At 48.9% G+C, this 21,321-nt stretch overlaps 1 protein-coding gene across 1 annotated transcript; it reads left to right on the top strand.

Annotated features, from left to right (window-relative positions):
• Nucleotides 1–4,071: 4,071 nt before the first annotated feature.
• Nucleotides 4,072–20,844, top strand: F11R (F11 receptor). Its single transcript, XM_058660512.1, has 10 exons — nt 4,072–4,241; nt 18,386–18,454; nt 18,579–18,686; nt 18,887–19,033; nt 19,305–19,507; nt 19,640–19,742; nt 19,848–19,955; nt 20,191–20,203; nt 20,494–20,542; nt 20,630–20,844. Exons 1-10 carry the CDS (start codon nt 4,181–4,183, stop codon nt 20,663–20,665), a joined length of 897 nt encoding a protein of 298 aa, XP_058516495.1. The 5' UTR covers nt 4,072–4,180; the 3' UTR covers nt 20,666–20,844.
• Nucleotides 20,845–21,321: the final 477 nt, after the last annotated feature.

The raw sequence follows: 21,321 nt of genomic DNA, 5'->3' as shown, positions 1-21,321 counted from the left end.
GGGCTAAATCCTTGCCTTGCATGCGCCGGTATTCCATATGGGTGTCAGTTTGTGTTTCAGCTGCTTCATTTCTCATCTAGCTCCCTACTTATGGCCTGGGGAAGCAGTAGAGGATGGCCCAAAGCCTAGGGACTCTGCACCATGTGGGAGACCCAGTAGAAGCTTCTGGCTGCTGGCTGCAGATCAAATCAGCTCAATTCTGGCCACTGTGGACATTTGTTGGAGTGAACCAGCAGATGGAAGATCTTTCTCTCTTTCTCTCCTCTCTGTAAATCTTCCTGTCAATAAAAATAAATAAGTCATTACCAAAAAAATCAGGAATGGGTATTTGGTAGAGCTTGGAATGACTACATCGCGTGTAGGGAGTTTAGGTTTAAGTCCCAGCTCTACTCTCAGTCCAATTTCCTGCTAATATACATCTTGGGAAAGTAGCAGGTCATGACTCAAGTGCTTGAGTCCCTGCTGCCTATGTGGGAGACCTGGATTGAGTTCCTGGCTTCTGGCTTTAGCCCAGCCTGGCTCTGGCTGCTGTGTGCATTCTGGGGAGTAAACCAGCAGAGAGGTCTTTGTCTATTTCTTTCTCTGTCTTCCTGCCTTTCAATGTTTAAGTAATTTAGGAAATAGGAGCTGGCAAACTCCTGTTTTGGAGTGCTGTTTTGAGTTGTGGCTCCTTGGCTTCTCATCTAGTTCCCTGCCACTGTATGTGGGAAGACAGCAGAAGACAGTCTAAGTGCTTGCCTGGGCCCCTGCTACCCTTGTGGAAAACCTAGTTGGAGTTCCGGGCTTTTGGGTTCAGCCTGGCCCAGATCTAGTTGTTGAAGTCCTTTGTAGAGTGAACCAGCAGATAGACCATTTCTCTCTGTCTCTGTCTCCCATTTTTTCCTACATTTCAAATAACTAACTCTGTAAACAAATAACAATAACAACAACAAAAACGGAGAAATTGCTGCCAATACAAAAAGCACTTATTTTTTAATAGTTTAAATTTTCTTTTAAAATATTTATTTATTTATTTTGGAAAGGCAGATTTAAAGACAGAAGAAAGCACAGAAAGAAAATTCTTCCATATACTGGTTCACTCCTCAAAGAGCTACAATGGCCAGAGTTGAGCCAATTCAAAGCCAAGAACCAGGAGCTTCTTCCAGTTCTGTCTAAGGTATGTTCAGGGCCCCAAACTTGGGTTATCCTCCATTGCTTTCCCAGGCCATAAGTAGGGAGCTGGATTGGAAGTGCAGCAGCTGGGACATGACCAGTGACCATATGGGGTGACTGTGCTTGAAGTTGGAGGATTAGCCTGTTGAGCCAGGGTGCCGGCTGCCAAAATAAATAAATTCTTTTTTTTTTTTTTTTTTTAAAGATTTATTTTATTTTTATCACAAAGCCAGATATACCGAGAGGAGGAGAGACAGAGAGGAAGTGGAGCTGCCGGGACCAGAACCAGCGGCCACATGGGATCAAGGCGAGGACCCCAGCCACCAGGCCACACTGCCAAGCCCAAAATAAATAAATTCTTAAAAACAACTCACCATTTGGGCCTGGTGTGATGGCTCAGTCTCTGAATCCTCCCCTTGCAAGCACTGGGATCCCATATGGGTGCTGGTTTCATGTCACAGTTGTTCCACTTCCCATCTAGCTCCCTGCTTATGGCCTGGGAAAGCAGTAGAGGATTAGGCAAAGCCTTGGGATTCTGTACCTGTGTGGGAAACCCAAAAGAAGCTCCTGGCTCCTCGTTCTTGGCTTCAGATGGGCTTAGCTCTGACTGCTCTGCCCATTTGGGGAGTGAATCAACTGGATGGAAGATCTTTCTTTTTGTCTCTCCTGCTGTCCATAAATCTGATCTGCTTTCCAGAAAAAAAAAAATCACCATTTCAAGTCATTGAAAAAAACAGTTGAACATAAAAGGGAATGGTCTTCTTCTATGGGGTGAGAGCTTGACCTCAATGATCTGTAAGATCATCTGCTTCTACCTAAAGACTATCATCAGTCTTTGAGTTCTTTTAAGCCACTGCTGAAGTCGCTCAATCCTAGTTTTCTGTGACAATCAAAGCCCATCTCTGATCTCTTGTCTAATCTCTTCTCTGCCCCTTTTCTTCACTATTTAACTTTGTGTATAAGTCTTCCTCCCCAGGATTTTCAATTTGAGGGTGAAGAACATCCCGTTACTTGGGTCAGTTTAGCAAAGATGTTTCTCTGTGGGTTACTTGTTGTCATGGTTCTGCTGTCAACTCTTTGAAGAACTGTCATTTACATTTATTTGTATTTCCCTATAGCACTCATTAGGTGCCTTAAAACTGTGTATAGGGGGCTTGGTGCAGTAGCCTAGTGGCTAAAGACCTCTTCTTGCACGCTGGGATCCAACATGAGCGCTGGTGTCTAATCCTGGTGGCCCCACTTCCCGCCAGCTCCCTACTTGTGGCCTGGGAAAGCAGTCAAGGACAGCCCAAAGCCTTGGAACTCTACACCCATGTGGAAGATCTGGAAGAATTTCTTGGCTCTTGGCTTCAGATTGGCACAGCTCTGGCCATTGCAGGAGTCGACCAATGGACAGAAGATCTTCTTCTCTGCTTTTCCTCCTCTCCTCCAGTAAAAATAAAAAATATTAAAAAAAAAAATTGAGTAGGGCCTGGTGGCGTGGCCTAGCAGCTAAAGTCCTCACCATGGGCCCGGCAGTGTGGCTAGCGACTAAAGTCCTCACCTTGAACGTGCCGGGATCCCATATGGGCACTGGTTCTAATCCTGGTAGCTCCACTTCCCATCCCTGCTTGTGGCCTGGGAAAGCAGTTGAGGACCCAAAACCTTGGATCTCTGCACCCATGTGCGAGACCTGGAGGAAGTTCCTGGTTCCTGGCTTCGGATCGGCGCAGCACTGGCCATTGCGGTCACTTGGGGAGTGAATCATCAGACGGAAGATCTTCCTCTCTGTCTCTACTCCTCTCTGTATATCTGACTTTGTAATAAAAATAAATAAATCTTAAAAAAAAAGTGGGTATTGGGAGTGAACTTTCGTAGTAAGACCTGTGAAGAAAGGAATGTGGGTCTGGGTGGTAGACGGGGCAGGGCTGTTGCTGCTCTGGTATCTCTGGGGACTCTGATACCCCTCTGGTGGAGGTTCTGATCCAGCTTCCAGCTAACACGGCGCTGGAAGCAGCAGGTGACGGCTCACGAACTTGGGTCCCTGCCATCAAATGACAGACCCAGACTGCATTCAGGGATCCTGGTTTTGGCCTCGCCGAGGTCTGGCTTATTTTGGACATTTGGGGGAACGAACCAGCAGATGGACTATTACTCTGCATTTGCCCCTTGTCTGTCCCCTGCCATTCAAAAAACAAACTGAAAATAATTTATTTTTTAAAGTTGAAGGAGGGAAAAGGTTAAAGATACCACTCTTTTGAATGAACGAAAGTGTAGACTTTTCAGTTGCAATGTTTAGGTTTTTTTGGTCACTAATTTTTCCTACAGACACACTGAAATGTGCATGGCACGGTTGGAATGAAGCCTTTGTAAATGGACGCTACAAACAATAACGGTGTTGAGCATGAATTTCAACAAGAAAGTGTCGTAGCAACACAAATGTTAGTGGGAAACCTGCACATCAGCAGTCAATGGAAAACGGCTAGCGCTGTCAATAGAGTGAGTGGACAGAGGAACTCCTAGCGCATTCTCTTCCTCTAACCCTGCCAGGGAATGAATCAAGGTTTACGGAATCGCAAGCAATTTGCATTTCAACAAGCCGGTCCAATCCTCGCGGGGCGCACGGCCCGACCGATTCCTGCTAGGAAACACAGAGGCCGTCCTCCATCTCCTCCTCAGCGCCCAGCCAGTCAGAACGCCCCTACTTGAGGATCGCAGCCCAATCAGGGGGCTCTCACCTGCCCAAGCTGAGGAATTCGAAGCCGCCTCCTGGGCCAATCAGAGGCGCCTTGCGCACTTAGGGTGCCAATCCGACCCTGTGGTGAGTAACGCGCAGGGTTGCACCTGGCTAAGGTGACTCACTCCTCGGAGCGGCGGCTCCTTCCGCCAATCAGAACGCGCAGAGTCGGCGCGCTGGCCAATGAGGTGTGAGGGGCAGGGCCGGGCGGGGCTCAACCTGGCGGCAGGAGTTTAGTCCCCGCGCTACGGTTCGCGAAGCTGTGCGTGTGCCCAGGGCTGCCGTAGCCGTCGATCGGGGGCATTAATCGCGATGGGGACAAAGGCAGACGTCGGGAGGAAACAGTTGCTTCTCTTCACCTCGGCCGTGCTGTGTAAGTTCCCGGAGTTTCGGGAGGAATCAGTGGGTCGGGTCAGAGGGTGGAGGAGACGCTCCCCACGCCCCTTGCCCGCGGGAGAGGGAGGAGTTCAGCCAGCTGTCGGCCTCACCCTCGTTTTGGCTTCCTCCCCGTCTCTACCCCACCCCTCGCCACCCGGCGAGCGGCCGGCTCCCCTCCCCCCACCGGAGCAGTGACCCCTCCCCTTACCCCGCGCGGGTGGGGGAGGTGCCCATTCTGCACCCCGTTCGGCTTCGCGGGCAGAGTGGGGTTCCCTTGCGCGGTTGGCAGGAGCTGGCGGGCGCCAGGACCTTCCTACTGATGGCCACCCGGCCACCCGCGTCCGCGCGCACCCAGCATGCACGAATCACCTCAGGGGCGCGCGAGCCTCTCACCCCTGACTCCCTGGGCTCCAGAAGGGTCCTCGGGGAGGGGGTGGTGTCAAGAATGTGGGCCGGGGTGGAAGTCACCCTCCTGCGCTTTTTTTATGCTGATGGGGAGAGGGGTTCTCCAGTTACCGTGGTTGTTTGGGGGAAATGGATCTGGGTGGCGGGTCTGTAGAGGGCATTGGGTCGAAATCCGTGGATTCTCGGGACACACAGCCTTCGACGTTCCTTACTGGAACAACTTACCTGTCAGTTCTGGAGAAGTGTTGTTCATGGGACGGTTCCCTTGGCACAGGATGTGTTCCTGGGTTGACTGGCTTGCGAGCTGCCATGCTGCCCTGCCCTGGCCGCATTTCGGAGGGTTTGTTTCCTTTGTAAACTGCCTTCCCGGAGGAACAATGAGGCTCGCTTGCTGGGGCCTGCCTCTCCCTGGCTAGGTGTGTTTATGTGGGGCTGAGTGTGCAGTCTGGTGGTGCCGTAGTCGGCTGGTGTCGGCGCTGGCGAGCCTTTCAGACGGACTCTGGAGGGTGTCTGTGCTTGCGGTGGTGTTGGCGTGTGTGCTGTGTGCTTCTCTTTCCGCGCTAGGTTCCTGTCAAAGTAATGAGCGGTTCCAATCGCCTTGGTGTTTTGCAGAGCAATTGTTTACTGCGTTGGAAGGCAGAAGTAGAGTCTTTGCTCTCGAATTGGTTCCAGAGCCTTTACCCTTATCTCAAAGTCATAAACACATTGACTGTATTATGAGCAGTCAGATTCCCTCCCGATTTTACAGATAGGCAATTCGGTCGGAAGAAGGTAGTGACTTTAGCTTGATTAGAGGGTCGGAGGGAGAGCCTGGTGATCGACCCACAGCCCTGACTCTGCTCTGGACCTGGCCTACTCCCCCACCGCAGTCATTCCTTGCCACTAGGTTCTTTGGCTTCCTTCTCCCTTTTGTTTTACTCTTCCGTTTCCTTTTTAAAAAATTTATTTTCTTTCAGTACCCCTGATCTATTTTTGCTTCTGCCTGTATCTTTTTTTTTTTTTTTTTTAAAGAAGAGAGGGAGGGAAAGAGATCTACCCCATGTTTCATTCCTGAAATGATCAAAATGGCCCAGCTTGGACCACGTCCAAGCCAGGGACCTGGAACTTCATCCAGCACTTGAACTAGGCTCATATGGGATGCCGGTGTGGCAGTTGGTGGCCTGTTCTGCTGCCTCACAGTACCCGGCCCCTTCCTGTTTCTTAGCGCTGGTAATGATACCTGTAGTCGTGTTTTGGTTTAAAGCACTAAAGACTTTGCCAACCAGCGTTGCTCCCACTACACCCAGAAGTCTCTTCTGGGTCAGCGATTTGATACCTAACAGTTTTGATCGGTGACGTTACTTGTCTGGTTACTCCTTGTCCCGCAGCTGCTTTCTCCCCACCCAGCTTTTCTTTACCTCTAATTTCCCATATTATATATGGTAATCCCACAATAATCACATCCTCGTGCTGAAAGGATTGTGCTAACAGCATTTTGAGCTTTGTTAAGTCTCCACAGAACCAAGCAATGGTGGTTCAGAGGGATCCTGAAATGGTGTCGCTTTCGCCTGGCAGGATGATGGGTTCTGGATGTGGAGGCATGGCCTTGTCATAAATTATGATAGACCTGGGGTGGGGAGAGCGGATGAGGATGCAAGCGGACACCAGAACCCCTACCCCCGGCTCCTGCCTGCTTCCTGCCAGCTTTGTTTGTGATCCTAGGTTGGCTGATTAATCTCAACTGTAAAACAGGAATAATAATACATTCCTGTGCTTGTTGAAGATCAACAGGTATAATAGGCACATTACTTTTACATGGAGGGATGATTGTTGGGCAGCCATTATCCCTTTCAGACTTTATGAGAGTGAGAGAATGCCGTCCCCAAAAGAGTGGTTCAGAGGAAGTAGGGGGATCCTAAAAGACTGGCACCCCAGTGTAGGGGCCCTTTCCTGGGGGACTGGTCTGTCCTCTGCTCCCAGGATGGCTGGAACATGTATATACAGGTTGCCGCCATGTTCTCCCCTTCCCACCAGGGGTGGTTCTCCTTGTGGGTTCTGCCCACAGGGAGGAAGAAGAAGAAAGGGCAAAATAGGATGGATGAGGCCAGCAAAAGGGGGTGGGGAGGGGTGCAGAGGCCAGACCCAGGGAGAGCTGGGCTCAGGAACAGTAAAGCTGCTGACCCAACCAGTCTGCCAGTTCCCTTTCCCTGGAGATCCTGTACTTGCACAAGTTGAGCAGTTTCTCCCAGGCTGGAAAAGCGTTGGGTAAGTCAGCTTTAGGTGTAATGGTGGGGGTGGGGAGTGCAGGAATGTGGGTTGGGGTGCTGCTGCCTGTTCCCCTACTATGGGAACAGTTTCAAGTCGTGGTATTTCCTACTGAGAATTTGCACTCCAGCCCTTTCAGCTTTATTATGCAGGGACACTTAACACAAGGCTGTGGAGGCGTGAGTCATCGCTGTTCCCTCCACCCCCTCCACTCCCCAGAAGGAATGGTCCCCTCCCCACACCTGATACTGGGACAGGTAACCACTGGAAGTGGGATTTTCAGCATCACTCTTTCCCTTTTGGTTCCAGATCACTTTCACTATGATAATGTTTTCCCTTCCAGTTTCTTTGTGTTGTTTATCTGGGAGTCTATCCTTATTTTGGGATAGGGATGCTCTGTTTCGAAAAAATTGCGTTTTATGAATAGGTTAGTGGGATAGGTGGTTGAGCTACCGCTTTGCTTGTAGCCCATATCAGCAGATGTTGGTCCAAGTCCTTTGTCGTTGGTGGTGGTGGTGGGGGGGTGTCGCTGCCATTCATATGGGAAACCTGGATTGGGACCAGGGCTCCTGGTTTTCACCTGGCCCAGCCTTCTGTTGCAGGCATTTGAGAACCAGCAGATGGAAACTGTGCCTCACTGCCTTTCAAATAAATAGAAATAAGTAGAATTTTGAGGTTTGATAGAATTTAACATGAAGCCCTTTGGTCTTGGGCTTTCTGTTCTTTTTGGGAGAAAAAAGAAATAGTTCAGTTGACAGGGTTGGAAAATCATAATGGTGGGAATGTTGGTCTTCTAAGTGTTCTGACACCCCCTACAAATCCCCCTCCGCAGTTCTTAGGTATCCCCTTTCAGTGTTGTGTTATACAGATACAACTCCACAGAAAAATGCATTTGTTTCTCACTTTTCTTACACAAGAAGAGGCATAGTGTGAACATTCTGTTGTGTCTTGCGTAGTTCATGTATCCTAGAGATCTTTTCATACTGACATTGGGATGGTGGACTTGACTGCTGGGGTCCCCCTGCTCCCCCACCCCAAGTAAGTCAGCTGAGTCCAAGAGGTACTTGGAAAACAGAAATGACTGGCCCCACCCCTGCCTCCCACCCAAATATGGACTGAAAATCTTATATAGCTTTTTACATGTGATAGATTGGGAAATAGTGGGACTTGTTTTTTATGTCTGTCAGCTCTAGGGAGAGACCCTGGGGATCTCTTAACTCAAAACTGTTTCCTTTTCAGAGGTTCAGGAAGGGGCTGCAGAAGCACTGACAGCATTGTGGAGGGTTGTGGCTGGGAGTTTTTCAGGCATTGAAAACCTGGAATTCGTCTGCCTGGGACTGCCTGATAAGCAGAGTTTCTGTCTAAAGTCCAGTGTGTGTCTGTGTTTCACAGTGTGGGGGAGGGACCAGAGGAAACAGCTGGCTGGCAGGAAGCAGGATGCCAGGCCTCTGGAGTGAGTCCTGGGTAGGCAGTAGGGAGATGAGTGAGGGAGGGGAGGAGCCAGGCCAGTAGAACTGGAAATTCTGCCAAGGGAGGGCCGGAGGGAGTGATGGAGTGAAAGCCTTACACCACCATTACCACTTTCCGTGGGCCCCTGAGAGCCGAGCCGAAAGGGCAGCCAAGTATGACTGTTTAGACACAGCCCAGCCTGTTGGGCCTTCCAGAGCCATCCTCTTGCCTCTACATTCCTTATCTGTTCCATCTCAGCCTCCAGAAAGGGCCTGCCAGCTGCACATCTTCCTGGCCCATTTGTGCCTCCTGCTCTTTTCTGGCAAGGCTGGCCCTTGCAAGAGCTGCTTCTGACTCCACAAGATGACTGGGGGTAATGGGGGGGGGGGAGCAGCAACTCTTATATTCATTTGTTGATGTGAATGAAAGACCCCTGCTGTCAAGCTCCTCTGAGGGGAGCCAGAGGTAGTAAGGTTCTAGGTGGCTCTAGCTTCCTTGCAGCTGGAGGGTCCTATGCCCAGAAGGGAGGTTTGCATGAATTCTTAGACAACAACAGGAGAGTCGGCCTGGCTGCCTGGTTGGCTTCCTTCCTTTGCCTTCCTTTCTTCCTTTCTTTTTAGATTCCCTTTTAAATGATTTAAAATAATTAACAGGACATGTAAAGAAAACAAAGGCTAGGGCCAGGATCCCAAATGGGCACGAGTTCTAATCCCACTTCCATTCAGCTCCCTGCTTGTGGCCTGGGGAAGCAGTCGAGGACGGCCCAAAACCTTGGGACTCTGCACCCATCTGGGAGACCCAGAAGAAGCTCTTGGCTCCTGGCTTCGGACTGGCTCAGCTCTGGCCCAGCTCTGGCCATTGCAGCCACTTGGGAAGTGAATCAACAAATGGAAGATTTTCCTCTCTGTCCCTCCTCCTCTCTATATCTGACTTTCCAATGAAAATAAATAAATCTTAAAAAAAAAGAAAGAAAGAAAAGAAAGCAAAGGCTCTACTAATAAAGCTGGGGAAGGAAGTAGTGTTTCTGTTGTGGATTGGGCCACACAGCCAAGGAGTGGTTGTTGGTGAGTCCAGCTAAGCCCCTTGCTGTGATCACATTCTGCTTCCTGCCAGTGCTTTTGTGTGGCCCTTGAAGCACCTCCTTAGGCACCACATGCTGGGGGCTGGAGGGGGACAGCTGGAACTAATATGTCTGCCTTTCTTTTTTTTTCTCTCTCTCTCTTTCTCTCTCTTTCTTTCTCTCGTTCTCTCTCTCTCCTTTCTAAGAATTTATTTTTATTGGAAAGTCAGGTTTACAGAGAGAGAGAGAAAGATCTTCCATTTGCTGGTTTACTCCGCAAGTGGCCACATGGCTAGAGTTGAGCCGATCTGGAGCCAGGAGGTTCTTCCAGGTTGCCACGTGGGTGCAGGGTCCTGAGGCTTTGGGTCTTCCTCTGCTGCTTTCTCAGTAGAGGATGGAAGCTGAATGAGAACTGGAGTAGCCAGGACACAAACCGGTGCCCATATGGGATCCTGGTGCTTGCAAGGTGAGGATTGAGCTGTTGTGCTAGGTCCTATCGTCTTGTCAGAAGAGTTGTAGGAGTTAACCAGGAGAGGGCTTAGGAACATCTGGGAAATAATCAGGTATTCAGGAAATGTTAGGTGCTGCTATTAATTTCATCAGTGGTTTTCTTGGTCAAAATCAGTAGCAGTGTGTGTTGAGAGTTTAGATATGCTCAGCTAAAGAATATAGGATAAACACTGTTAAGGTCTTCAAGGATTATGCTTATTTTTCTTTTATGTTTTCTAAAAATAGTTACTTATTTGAGAGGCAAAGTGACGCAGTTTGTTAATTCACTCCCCAAGTGTCCTCAACAACCAGGTTTGAGTCACACCAAAGCCAGGAACCCAGAGCTCTGTCTCCAGGTCTCCTGTGTGGGTGGCAGGGACCGAAGTAGTTGCGCTACCTGCACTGCCTTCCTGAGGCGTTCCAGGAAAGTGCACTGAAGCAGAGTAGCCTGGAACCAACTGGCATTCTGATGTGAATGTGAGCATACCAAGCAGAGGCTTAAGCCGCTGCACCACAACACATACCCTGTGCTCAGTTTTCCATCCGCAGGTGAGTTATTGTTCCTTCTTAACTCGCGGTTGCATCTAGCAGAGACTCCAGCAGAATGTGCATTGCTGATGCCTGCTTAGAATATCCAATTTGTCTGTTAGGACTGCCAAGTAAATTATACAGCAGCAGAAAGTTGTGTTCTCACTGTTCTGGATGCTGAAGAGCCAAGTTCAAGGTGTTGGTAGGGTTAGTTTCCCCTGAGACCTCTCTCTTGGACGTGCAGTCTGTTTACCTGGTGCACCTACTGTGTGTGCACAGCCGTGGTGTCTCTAACCTGTTATTAGTAGAACACCGCTCAGGTTGGATCAGGGCATGCCCTAATAGTTTCATTGTCATTTAATTACCCCGCTAGCGGCAGTATCTCCACACAGTCATCTTGTAAGGTGCTGACCCTGGGCCTTCAGCATATATTCTGGGAAAGCAGAAAGAACCTTATACCACCTGAGAGACTGCCTTTCCAGAAAGAGCCATGCGCTGGCCAAGTGCTCCTCAGCTGGGCCTGTTGGAAGTTTCTTGGTTGCTCTTGCAGTCAGCAAGATACTGGAGCTGTTCTACATGGATTCAGTCGTTCCTATTCTTTCTGATTTTTTCAGCCCTTGCATTAGAAGATCTCTTGACATTTCTTCTTTTAGTTCCATACACATTTCCTGGGAGGGCCTTAGGTGTCTGTTGTACACAACCTGCCTGGGAGAAACCCATTATGTGTGCCAACATTTAGGGACACATTGCAGCCCAAGTGTGGGAAGCAGTCACTTTGAGCCTCTGCTTCCACACACCAAAAAAAAAAAAAAAAAAAAAAAAGTCAAGTGGAAGTATCCATAGGCAGACTTCAGTTTTGTTTGAAAACAAAGAAGCTTTTTTTGTTGTTGTATAGACAATTGGCCTGTAAAGAAATAAAGCGGGGGTGGGGGGGCGGGGGGGCTGTGCAGTGGCTTAGCAGCTAAAGTCCTCGCCTTGATCGCGCCACGATCCCATGGGCGCTGCTTCTAAACCTGGCAGCTGCACTTCCTTTCCAGCTCCCTGCTTGTGGCCTGGGAAAGCAGTCGAGGATGGGCCAAAGCCTTGGGACCCTGCACCCGCGTGGGAGACCTGGAGGAAGATTCTGGCTCCTGGCTTCAGAGCGACTCAGCTGCGGCCACTGCGGCCGCTTGAGGACTGAATCATCAGACAGAAGATCTTCCTCTCTGTCTCTCCTCCTCTCTGTATATCTGACTTTGCAATAAAAATAAATAAATAAATAAATGAATTTTAAAAAAAGAAATTAAGTGTGGTACGGGTGCTTGATGTCTTACTACATTTTTTTTCTTTTTTTTTTTTAAGATTTGTTTATTTTTACTGAAAAGCCAGATTTACAGAGAGGAGGTCTTCTGTCTGCTGATTTACTCTGTGAATCAGCCACCACGCTGGGCCCATGGTTACATTTTTCTATTGTCAAAAATTTATTTATTTGAGTGGCAGAGGGAGAGAGGGAGATCTGTATTCAGTCACAGATTCGCTCTCTAGTCAGGGTGAGAACTGGCTGAAACAGGGACTCTGGAACTTCATCCAGGTCTCCATGTGACTCTTGTGGATGTTGGAGGAGTGAGTCAGTGGATAAAAGATCTTTCCATGTGTCAAACTGCTTTTTGAATAAATGAACTTTTATTGTTATTATTATTTTATTGGAAAGTCAGATTTATAGAGAAAAAGAGAGGCAGATCTTCTGTCTGCTGAATTACTCCCCAGGTGGCCGCGACAGCCAGAGCTGAGCTGATTCAGAGCCAGCAGTCAGGAGGAGCCTCCTCCAGGTCTTCCAAGGGTCCCAAGGCCTTGGGCCGTCCTTGACTGCTTTCCCAGGCCACAGACAGGGAGCTGGATGGGAAGTGAAGCATCCGGGAAACTGGCATCCATATGGGTTCCTGGTGTAGGCAATGTTGAACAAACTTATTGAATGCCAGCTTGTAGCAGGCATTATGCTGAGTGAAGTTCTCACAGTAATGAACAACTGTGGTTCTTGCTCTTTGGGGATGTGCTTCTGTAGGGGAGGTGTTGCATACGCAGAGACCTTGGGGAGAGGGAGAAAGTCCCTGCTTTGCCTGTGTTGCAGGATAGTGAAAGCCTAGGGGAGGCCTTCTGGCTGTAGTAAGGTCATTTCCCAGAAATGGGTGAATACCCGTCAGCTCAAGAAGGGCGGGCTGTTGTACACAGCACACACAGTGTAAGGGCAGGTTGGGAAACAGCCCTGGCTTTGCTGGGGATTGGTAGTTTTGTTTTGCTAGAGAGTGCACTGCAACAGGAGAGTGGGGTAGTGAAGATGACAAACTTATCATAGTGTCAGATAGCGTTAGAATGCGCTTACCTGGCTGAAAATTTGCGTTTTATTATATAGGTACTCTGGAAGCATCAAAAGCTTGAAGTTGGTGTCAGATTTGCATTTAAAAAATTATTTATTTTATTGGAAAGGCAGATGTACAGAGAGGAGGAGAGACAGAGAGGAAGATCCTCCATCTGATGATTCACTTCCCAAATGGCCGCAATGGCCGGTGCTGCACCAATCCAAAGCCAGGAGCTAGGGACTTCCTCCAGGTCTCCCACGCGGGTGCAGGGTCCCAAGGCTTTGGGCTGTCCTCAACTTCTTTTCCAGGTCACAAGCAGGGAGCTGGATGGAAGTGGAGCTGCCAGGTTTAGAACCGGCGCCCATATGGGATCGTGGTGCGCTCAAGGCGAGAGGACCTTAAACATTACGCTATCACGTCAGGTCCAGATTTGCGTTTTTTAAGAAGGCTGTACTGTATGAAGGTACCTCAGAAAGTTCATTGTCACAATGAAAGTTTATTTTCAAATGAGATTCTGAAATCTGTGCATAATTTTAAAAATAGTTTGCATGTTCCTTGAAGTTTCCATGAAGGGTCCTTTCTATGCCTGGATTTCAAAATTTTTTCTGTATCAAAATAAATATATGTTTTTAAAGATTTATTTATTTTTATTGGAAAGGCAGACATACAGAGAGAAGGAGAGACAGAGAGGAAGATCTTCTGTCTGATGATTCACTTCCCAAGCGGCCTCAATGGCTGGTGCTGGGCCAGTCTGAAGCCAGGAGCAAGGAACCTCTTCTGGGTCTCCCACGTGGGTGTGCAAGGGTCCCAAGACTTTGGGCCATCTTCAACTGCTTTCCCAGGCCAGAAGCAGGGAGCTGGATGGGAAGTGGAGCGGTCGGGATTAGAACTGGCGCCCATATGTGATTCCGGAGCGTTCAAGGCGAGGACTAGCCGCCAGGCCACGCTGCTGGGCCCAATATCAAAATAAATTTGACTTTGCATTCTGTTCTCCAGTGAATTTTTGGGAGTATTCTTGTAGGATGCAGGCCTGGCTCCAGCTGCACTGCATCACTTGTAGAGCCTTCATTTCCCCGTGTAGTGGGGCAGGCATTGTAGCACACTGTCTTAAGCCTTTCATTGTGGTGCCCATATCCCACATTGGAGTGCTGGTTCAAATCCTAGCTACCCCATTTCAAGCCCAGCTCCCTGCTAATACTGTTGGAAACAGCAGCTGATGATTGATTTCTTGAGTTCCTGCCACTCCCATGGGAAAGCGGGATGGAATTCCTGGCTCCTGGCTTTGGCCTGGCCCAGTCCTGGCTTTTGTCATCATTTGGAGAGTGAATACATAGATGGAAGAACTCACTGGCTCCCCCTCTGTCACTGTTCCTTGCAAAAATAAATAAATAAAGAAGCCCTTCAGAGAAAAAAAACCCATCCCTTCTGGCACAGGTGATAGTCTCAGAACAGTTTCTTTAAGCGTTGCATAAATGTTAACTTTTGGTCCAGTGGTGGGAAGGAGGATGGTTTCTCTGTCCGTGAACTCAGAACCTCTTGATGCTTTTACCTTTGTGTTTTTTTCTTTTCGTGAGCTTAGCGGAAATTAAACTTCACTATGGGAAAGATGGAATTTTCTTCTGTTTCTGTTTACCATATGTGTTAAGACATTTTTATGTGTATAATGTGGCACACAGAGGTTCAGAGTTACGTGCAAAGGGAAGCTGTGATGGAGAAGGGGAGTGCGACATGAATGAAAATGCAGGAAAACTGGCCGTCCTGGTGTAGATGGGATGTGCTGTGAGAAAGCCAGCCCTTAGCTCTGCTGGGCCATTTGTGAAGGTTCTAGAAGAGTCAGCATTTCCTAGGGGGAGAAGAGATTGGGTGGGCTGGAGTGTGGGCATTTCTTAGGCAATATTTATATTTTTTGTCTTGTTGAAGGAAACCGTGGAGCCAGAGGTCATAGGGATCTGTGTTGTGGCTCAGCAGGTTGAGCAACTACCTGTGGCAGTGGTATCCTACATGAGCATTTGTTCGAGTCCTGGCTGTTCCACTTCCCCTACAACTCCATAATATCGCCCATTTTACAGATGGATAAACAGATTCAAAGTGACTAAGGGGCTTGCTTAGGTCTTATACCCTGGTGAGTAACAGAGTCTGGGTTTGAGTATAGGCAGTCCAGTTCCAGGGGTGTTATATGCTCAAGAATAAGAAGGGGTATGCGGGTCCTGATGGCTGAGTTGTCCTGGGAGTTTGGGGTCATAGGGAAGGCATGGTGGTCAGGCTGCGCTTGGCTTCTAGGGTGATGGAGAGTTGCTGCAAATGCTTGAATGTTAGGCTCAGGCAGGCCACCACAGCCATAGGTGGTTCTGCATCCAAGAGAGCTGAATGCTGCTGTGTTTTACAAGAAGGGAAGCCCAGGCTGGGTCATGACAGTCAGAATGAATGGGAAGAGGGATATGCCAGGCATCCAGGGTGCTTCATGCGTCCTTGAATGTGGAGTAGTTCTTGAGCATGTTTTGGATCTGATGAGCTGAGATGATGTGAAGCAACACTTTTGTTACAGTCAAACACAACGGAACAATCAGATTCATACATCGTGATGTGTGTGTGTGTGTGTGTGTGTGTGTGTTGAGAGAGAGCAAGAGAGAGTGAGTGTATCTTTAGTTCAAAACTGGTTTTGTCTTAATTAGATGCTGCTTTATATTTGTGTGGTGTCACAGCTTGGGTTCCAGGGAGGCTGACTCTGAAATGTCAGTTGTCACAGAAGACAATTTATTGGGGAGTGCTCCTGGGATTCGCTCTGTGGAAAGGGTAGAGTTAGATACGTTCTATCAGTCCCCAAATGGCCTCAATGGCTAGAGGTACATGGGTACAGGGGCCAAAGCACTAGGCCGCTTCTCCACTTTTCTATGCACATTAGCAGGGATCTGGATTGGAAATAGAGTATCCAGGACAAAAACCAGTGCACATGTGGGAACCAGCATTGCAAGTGGCTACTTAGCTTGCTATGCTGTGGTGCTAACACCCATGACCAGACTCTCTTTTTTTTTCTAAGATTTATTTTTAAATTTTTATTGGAAAGTCAGATATACAGAAAGGAGGAGAAACAGAGAGGAAGATCTTCCGTCTTTTGATTCACTCCCCAAGCGGCTACAATGGCTGGAGCTGCGCTGATCCGAAGCCAGAAGCCCAGAGCCTCTTCTGGGTCTCCCAGGCAGGTGCAGGGTCCCAAGGCATTGGGCCGTCCTTGACTACCTTCCTAGGCCATAAGCAGGGAGCTGGAAGGGAAGTAGAACAGCCAAAACACGAACTGGTGCCTGCCTGTATGGGATCCTGGTGCATGCAAAGGAAGGTTTTTAGCCACTAGCCCACCATGCCAGGCCCTGGATACTATACTTCTGATACACTTCCCTGTTGGTGTACCTGGGAAAACAGTGGAATATGGTATAAGTGTTTGCGTCTCTGCAGCCACAGGGGAGTCCCAGATCAAATTTTTTCCTGGATTTGGCCCAAGTCAGCCTTAACCACTGTGGCTCTCTGGGGAGTGAAGCAAGGGGTGAATTCCCTCTCCCCCTGCCCCACCCTGCCGTAACTCTGCCTTTCCAATAAATCTTCTAAAAAAAGTAATAATAAGTATACAAAGTAATACTAATGGAAATCATGTATCGACAAAATGGACCTAACTTTTGAATGAATAACATCTTGGTACGTAGTTTGTCTCCATTAAAACAGTGACTTCCCTGAGAAGCAGCTGTGTTTTGAGACATATTGCTTCCTCATCTGTATAGTGAGAGAAGTAATGGTTACCAGCACAGATTTACAGTGTTGTTATGTCAGATTGAAATAAGTTTAATTATTTTTTTTTTAAAGATTTATTTATTTCCACTGGAAAGTCAGATGTACAGAGAGGAGGAGAGACAGAAAGGAAGATCTTCCGTCCGATGGTTCACGCCCCAAGTGAGCCGCAACGGCCGGTGCGCGACGATCCAAAGCCGGGAACCAGGAACCTCTTCCGGATCTCCCACGCGGGTGCAGGGTCCCAGTGCTCTGGGCTGTCCTCGACTGCTTTCCCAGGCCACAAGCAGGGAGCTGGATGGGAAGTGGAGCTGCCGGGATTAGAACTGGCGCGCCTATGGGATCCGGCGCGTTCAAGGCTAGGACTTTAGCCACTAGGCCATGCCGCCGGGCTCAGTTTTATTAATTTTTAAGACTTATTTTATTTGAAAGGCAGAGTTACAGACTGCTTCACTCCCGAAGCGGCCACACTGGCTGAAGCCAGGTGCTTGTAACTCCCACTGGGTCTCCTCCGTCTTGGGCAGACATCTCCTGATTCCCAGGCATGTCGGTGAGACTGGACTGGACATTAAGCAGCTAGGACTTGGCACCGATACATCCATGAGCAGCTGAAACTGCTGTGCCACAACTCTGGCCCCTGAAATGAGTGTCTTTTAAAGCATGGTCTAAATGTAACGTGAAGAGGAGGAAAGGGGAGGCTGAAGGACGTTAGTGCATCTGGTTCAAACCCTTCACATTTCAGGTGAGGAAGAGGAATCTCAGAGGTGGAGAGCCCAGATTTACGTAAGTAAGGGAAAAATGCTCCAGCAGACCGGCTGGCATCACACTTTATCTAGAGAGCTAGGGCTCCGACTAAGCCATGAATAAAAGCATACTTAGTGAATTTGAATTTTGAAAATAGGAATGAGGGTAATCGTGTCTGTGCTGGTTGGTTTATAGCTACGTTGTGTGGTTCTAGAATCCTCTTGGCACTGGGTTCTTTGGCATATTGGGACTCATCTTGTGGCCCACATATTCCTCCCCCATCTGGTTTAATGAGCCTCCTGGCTCCTCGCTTCCCCTGTCCACTCACCCCATAGTGCCTTTTCTTTTCTTGGCAAATTTATTATGAGGTGATGAAAGCCCAGTCCCGACTCCACCTCAGATAGGGAGGTGTGGTCCTAGGCACGTATCTTTGCCGCTTCTAGTCTCAGTTCCTTGTGTCAAACTGGGGTGACCAGCTTTGCCTGCTGTTCTGTCTTGATTGGTTCAGAGATCAGTGTACCAGTTTCACATGATGTAGTGAAAGCCCTTTAGAAAGCACCCAGGGTCCCCAGTGTGGAGGATTCCCCTCCCCCCTCCTGCCTTCCCTTTCCCTGCCTTGTCTCCAACATTGCTGGCTTCCGTCCAGGATTGTCTTGACAAATGGCTGCAATCATTGGTTAAGAAGCTTTCTCTGAAACACCCTTTTTTTTTTTATTATTAAAGATTTATTTTATTTTTATTACAAAGTCAGATACACTGAGAGGAGGAGAGATAGAGAGGAAGTGGAGCTGCCGGGATTAGAACCAGCGGCCATATGGGATCAAGGCAAGGACCTTAGCCACTAGGCCATGCTGCCGAGCCCCTCTGAAACACTCTTGAGTTGCCCTTGGAGTAGTATGTTCATTAGCCCACTGAGTGTCATAGAGGAAACCATTAAAAGGAAAGAAATTGTGTGAGAAAGGAGTGTTTGATTTCCATGGATGGACTTCTGACCTGCTGGAAGCCATGATGAGATCATGATGAGAGGATGTGAGACCGTGAGTAGCTTGCATGTTCCCACACAGCTGTTCACTGGGTCTAATGGGTCTCCCCGTCTTTCATTCTCAGGCTCCTTGGTGTGGGGCAAGGGTACAGTCTACACTTCTGAACCTGACGTCAGAATTGCAGAAAATAAACGTGAGTTGGGAGGGGCTGTGTAGTGGAGCGGTAGGGTGGATGTGAGATGAGAGGGTTCCAGAGCCTGGGAGATCAGCCAGTGTGTGGGGCCATTCCCATCTTCTCTTGTTGGCCCTGTGTGTAGCCGTCAAGCTGCCCTGTACCTACTCTGGCTTCACCAATCCCCGTGTGGAGTGGAAATTTGTTCAAGGCTCAACTACAAGTCTTGTCTGCTACAACAACAAGATCACAGGTAAGTTGTTCTATCGCCTTCCACACTTGGTCCGCGCCTGGGCTCCAGGGGAGGGCACAGCCTGGCTCCAGGTCTCCTTTGCTCTCCTCTTCCCCTTTGTGGAGGGAGAGGAGGACCTGTATACACCTTGTGCCATTTTCATCAGCTTCTCTTGGCTTTCAGTTCACTCTGTTCTGCTTCTGCTTTCTCCCTCTTGGTAGCTTCCTATGAGGATCGAGTTACCTTCTCACCAAGTGGCATCAGCTTCAGTACCGTGACCCGGAAAGACACTGGGACGTATACTTGTATGGTTTCTGAGGATAACGGCAACAACTATGGGGAGGTCACCATCCAGCTCACTGTGCTTGGTATGTGTACGGATCTGTATGGGCCTGAAATTCAGTGCTTTTCAGTTCTTGCTAAGCTCTGGAACCCATTGATGGTCAGGGTGCCTGTGGTGTCAAATTTGGAGTCAGTATTGCCCCATGTTGCCTGGCTGGGTATAAATTGAGGGAGGGATAGCTACAGCGATTAGATGCAATGTCATCCTAGGCTGTGACTTGGGTTCAAGCAGCACTCCCTACCCTTGTGTCAGCTCCTCTCTCTCTCTCTCTCTCTCTCTTTCTCTCTCTCTCTTAGTGCCCCCATCCAAGCCTACAGTCAGCATCCCCTCATCCGCCACCATTGGGAACCGGGCAGTGCTGACCTGCTCAGAACCAGATGGTTCTCCACCCTCGGAATACACTTGGTTTAAGGATGGGACAGCGATGCCTACAGATCCCAAGAACAACCGTGCCTTCAGCAACTCTTCCTATACTCTGGACCCCAAGTCAGGGGAGCTGGTATGGATGGGAGTGGAAGATGTGTGGGAATGGCTGAACAAGCAACAAGTTGAACAAGTTAGGGTCAGGAGACATAGAAGACAAGTTCTTGGCTTTTTCAAACAGAAAACCAATTTTTTTTTTTTTTTTAAGATTTTTGATCCCGTGTCAGCCTCTGATACTGGAGAATACACTTGTCAGGCACAGAATGGTTTTGGGTCACCCATGATGTCAGATGCTGTACGCATGGATGCTGGTGAGTGACAGTGTGGTAGGGACTTGGGTTTAGACCTGGTGTAGTGATGTTGTTAGTATCAAGAGTGAGCATTCGGGAGCCTGACCTCTTGTTTGTGCTTCACAGTGGAACTGAATGTGGGGGGCATCGTGGCAGCTGTCCTGGTGACACTGATTCTCCTTGGACTCTTGATGGGAGGCATCTGGTATGCCTATAGCCGAGGCTACTTTGAGAGTAAGTGTCCGCCCCTGAAGGCCATCCTTTGCATTGCCACTGGCGCAGCCATTGGTTCGTGGGTACTGAGTACTGATTCTGGCACTTTGTCCTTGGGTGTGGGTGTTTTCCCATAAAGAGCATGGGTTACTTGATAGCATATGTCAGGTGCCACATAGCAGCTGCCATCACCTGTGCCATGTTGTCTTCTGCCCTGCTGACACTCCTGATACCATTTTTTTCTCCCCCCTTCCAGGAACAAAGAAAGGGTGAGTGGAAGGAAGGCTGTCTTGGGATTTGCTGAAGTTGAGAACATGCATGCCTGTGGTTTGCAGCGTGGGCCCGGGGGGATGGGCTGGAGAGGGAGGCAGTCAGCTTATAGGGAAGACTTTGGGATTTTTTTCTGCTGTTTGTAGCAGCCTTGGGCTTGTCCTGTCTCCTTTTGTGCAACCTCCCTGCTGAACCCTTCCCTAAAATTCTTGGTTCTGGCCTCTGATGTTAGTAAGGAGAGGTCAGAGCACCTGGGGGACTGAGTCTTCATCTTTGATCTTATCCACAGGACCTCCAGTAAGAAGGTCATTTATAGCCAGCCTACTGCCCGAAGTGAGGTGAGTAGAATGCTGTAGGGAAGGGAGGTGTTTAGGGGATTATGGGCTGAAAAAACTACAGAGTTAACTGTTTTTTTTCCCCTCCAGGGTGAATTCAAACAGACCTCATCATTCCTGGTGTGACTCTGGTCTGGCTCCTCTCCTGTCCTCTGTGCTTGCCTTACTCCGGTGCTACTAGACTCTGGCCCCTGACATCTGCAGTTTCACAGGATGCCTTACATTGTCTTCTACACCCCACCGGTCCCCCACTGTCATCTTAGTTAGGATGTGTTTTTTTTAATAATGTCAGCACGTGCCCCTTTTTCCCTTGTGCCCTCTCTTCCACTCCTGCTGCGGCCAAGTGGCCTGAGGCTGTTTCAAGTCCTCCTTCTTTGTCCTATGAGGGATCAGGCAGGAATCCTGGGTGTTCCTGTTGACTCTCTTCTAAGTAGACAGTGGGAGTAGTGGGAGTGATGGGGTTCCCCGAAATCTGCAGTCACCACCCCCTTGGCCTGCAGTAGCTTCTGCATAGGTTTTCCTCCCAATGTGGGCCAGCGTCAGCTGTTCTGGAGTGGGGATGGGAGGCCGGAGCTGCTGCTCCGGTTGTTTGCGGACGATGTCTGGAACCCACCCTGCTGTCTCCTCACTGGAAGTGCCACGAGGAACCTTTGGTCCTGTCCCATGTCTGAACATAAGCAGACTGCCTGTAGGAAAGCTGGAACTTTTGTTGCGGAGAGCACAGTAAACACTCTGGGGACATGGAGTGAGAAAAATTTCAAACTACTGATCAAAAGGAAACT

Source organism: Ochotona princeps, chromosome 2 (assembly GCF_030435755.1).
Source record: "Ochotona princeps isolate mOchPri1 chromosome 2, mOchPri1.hap1, whole genome shotgun sequence".
Taxonomy (NCBI): Eukaryota; Metazoa; Chordata; class Mammalia; order Lagomorpha; family Ochotonidae; genus Ochotona; species Ochotona princeps.
Note: the sequence above shows the minus strand (reverse complement) of the source record. Positions and strands in the feature narration are given on the sequence as shown.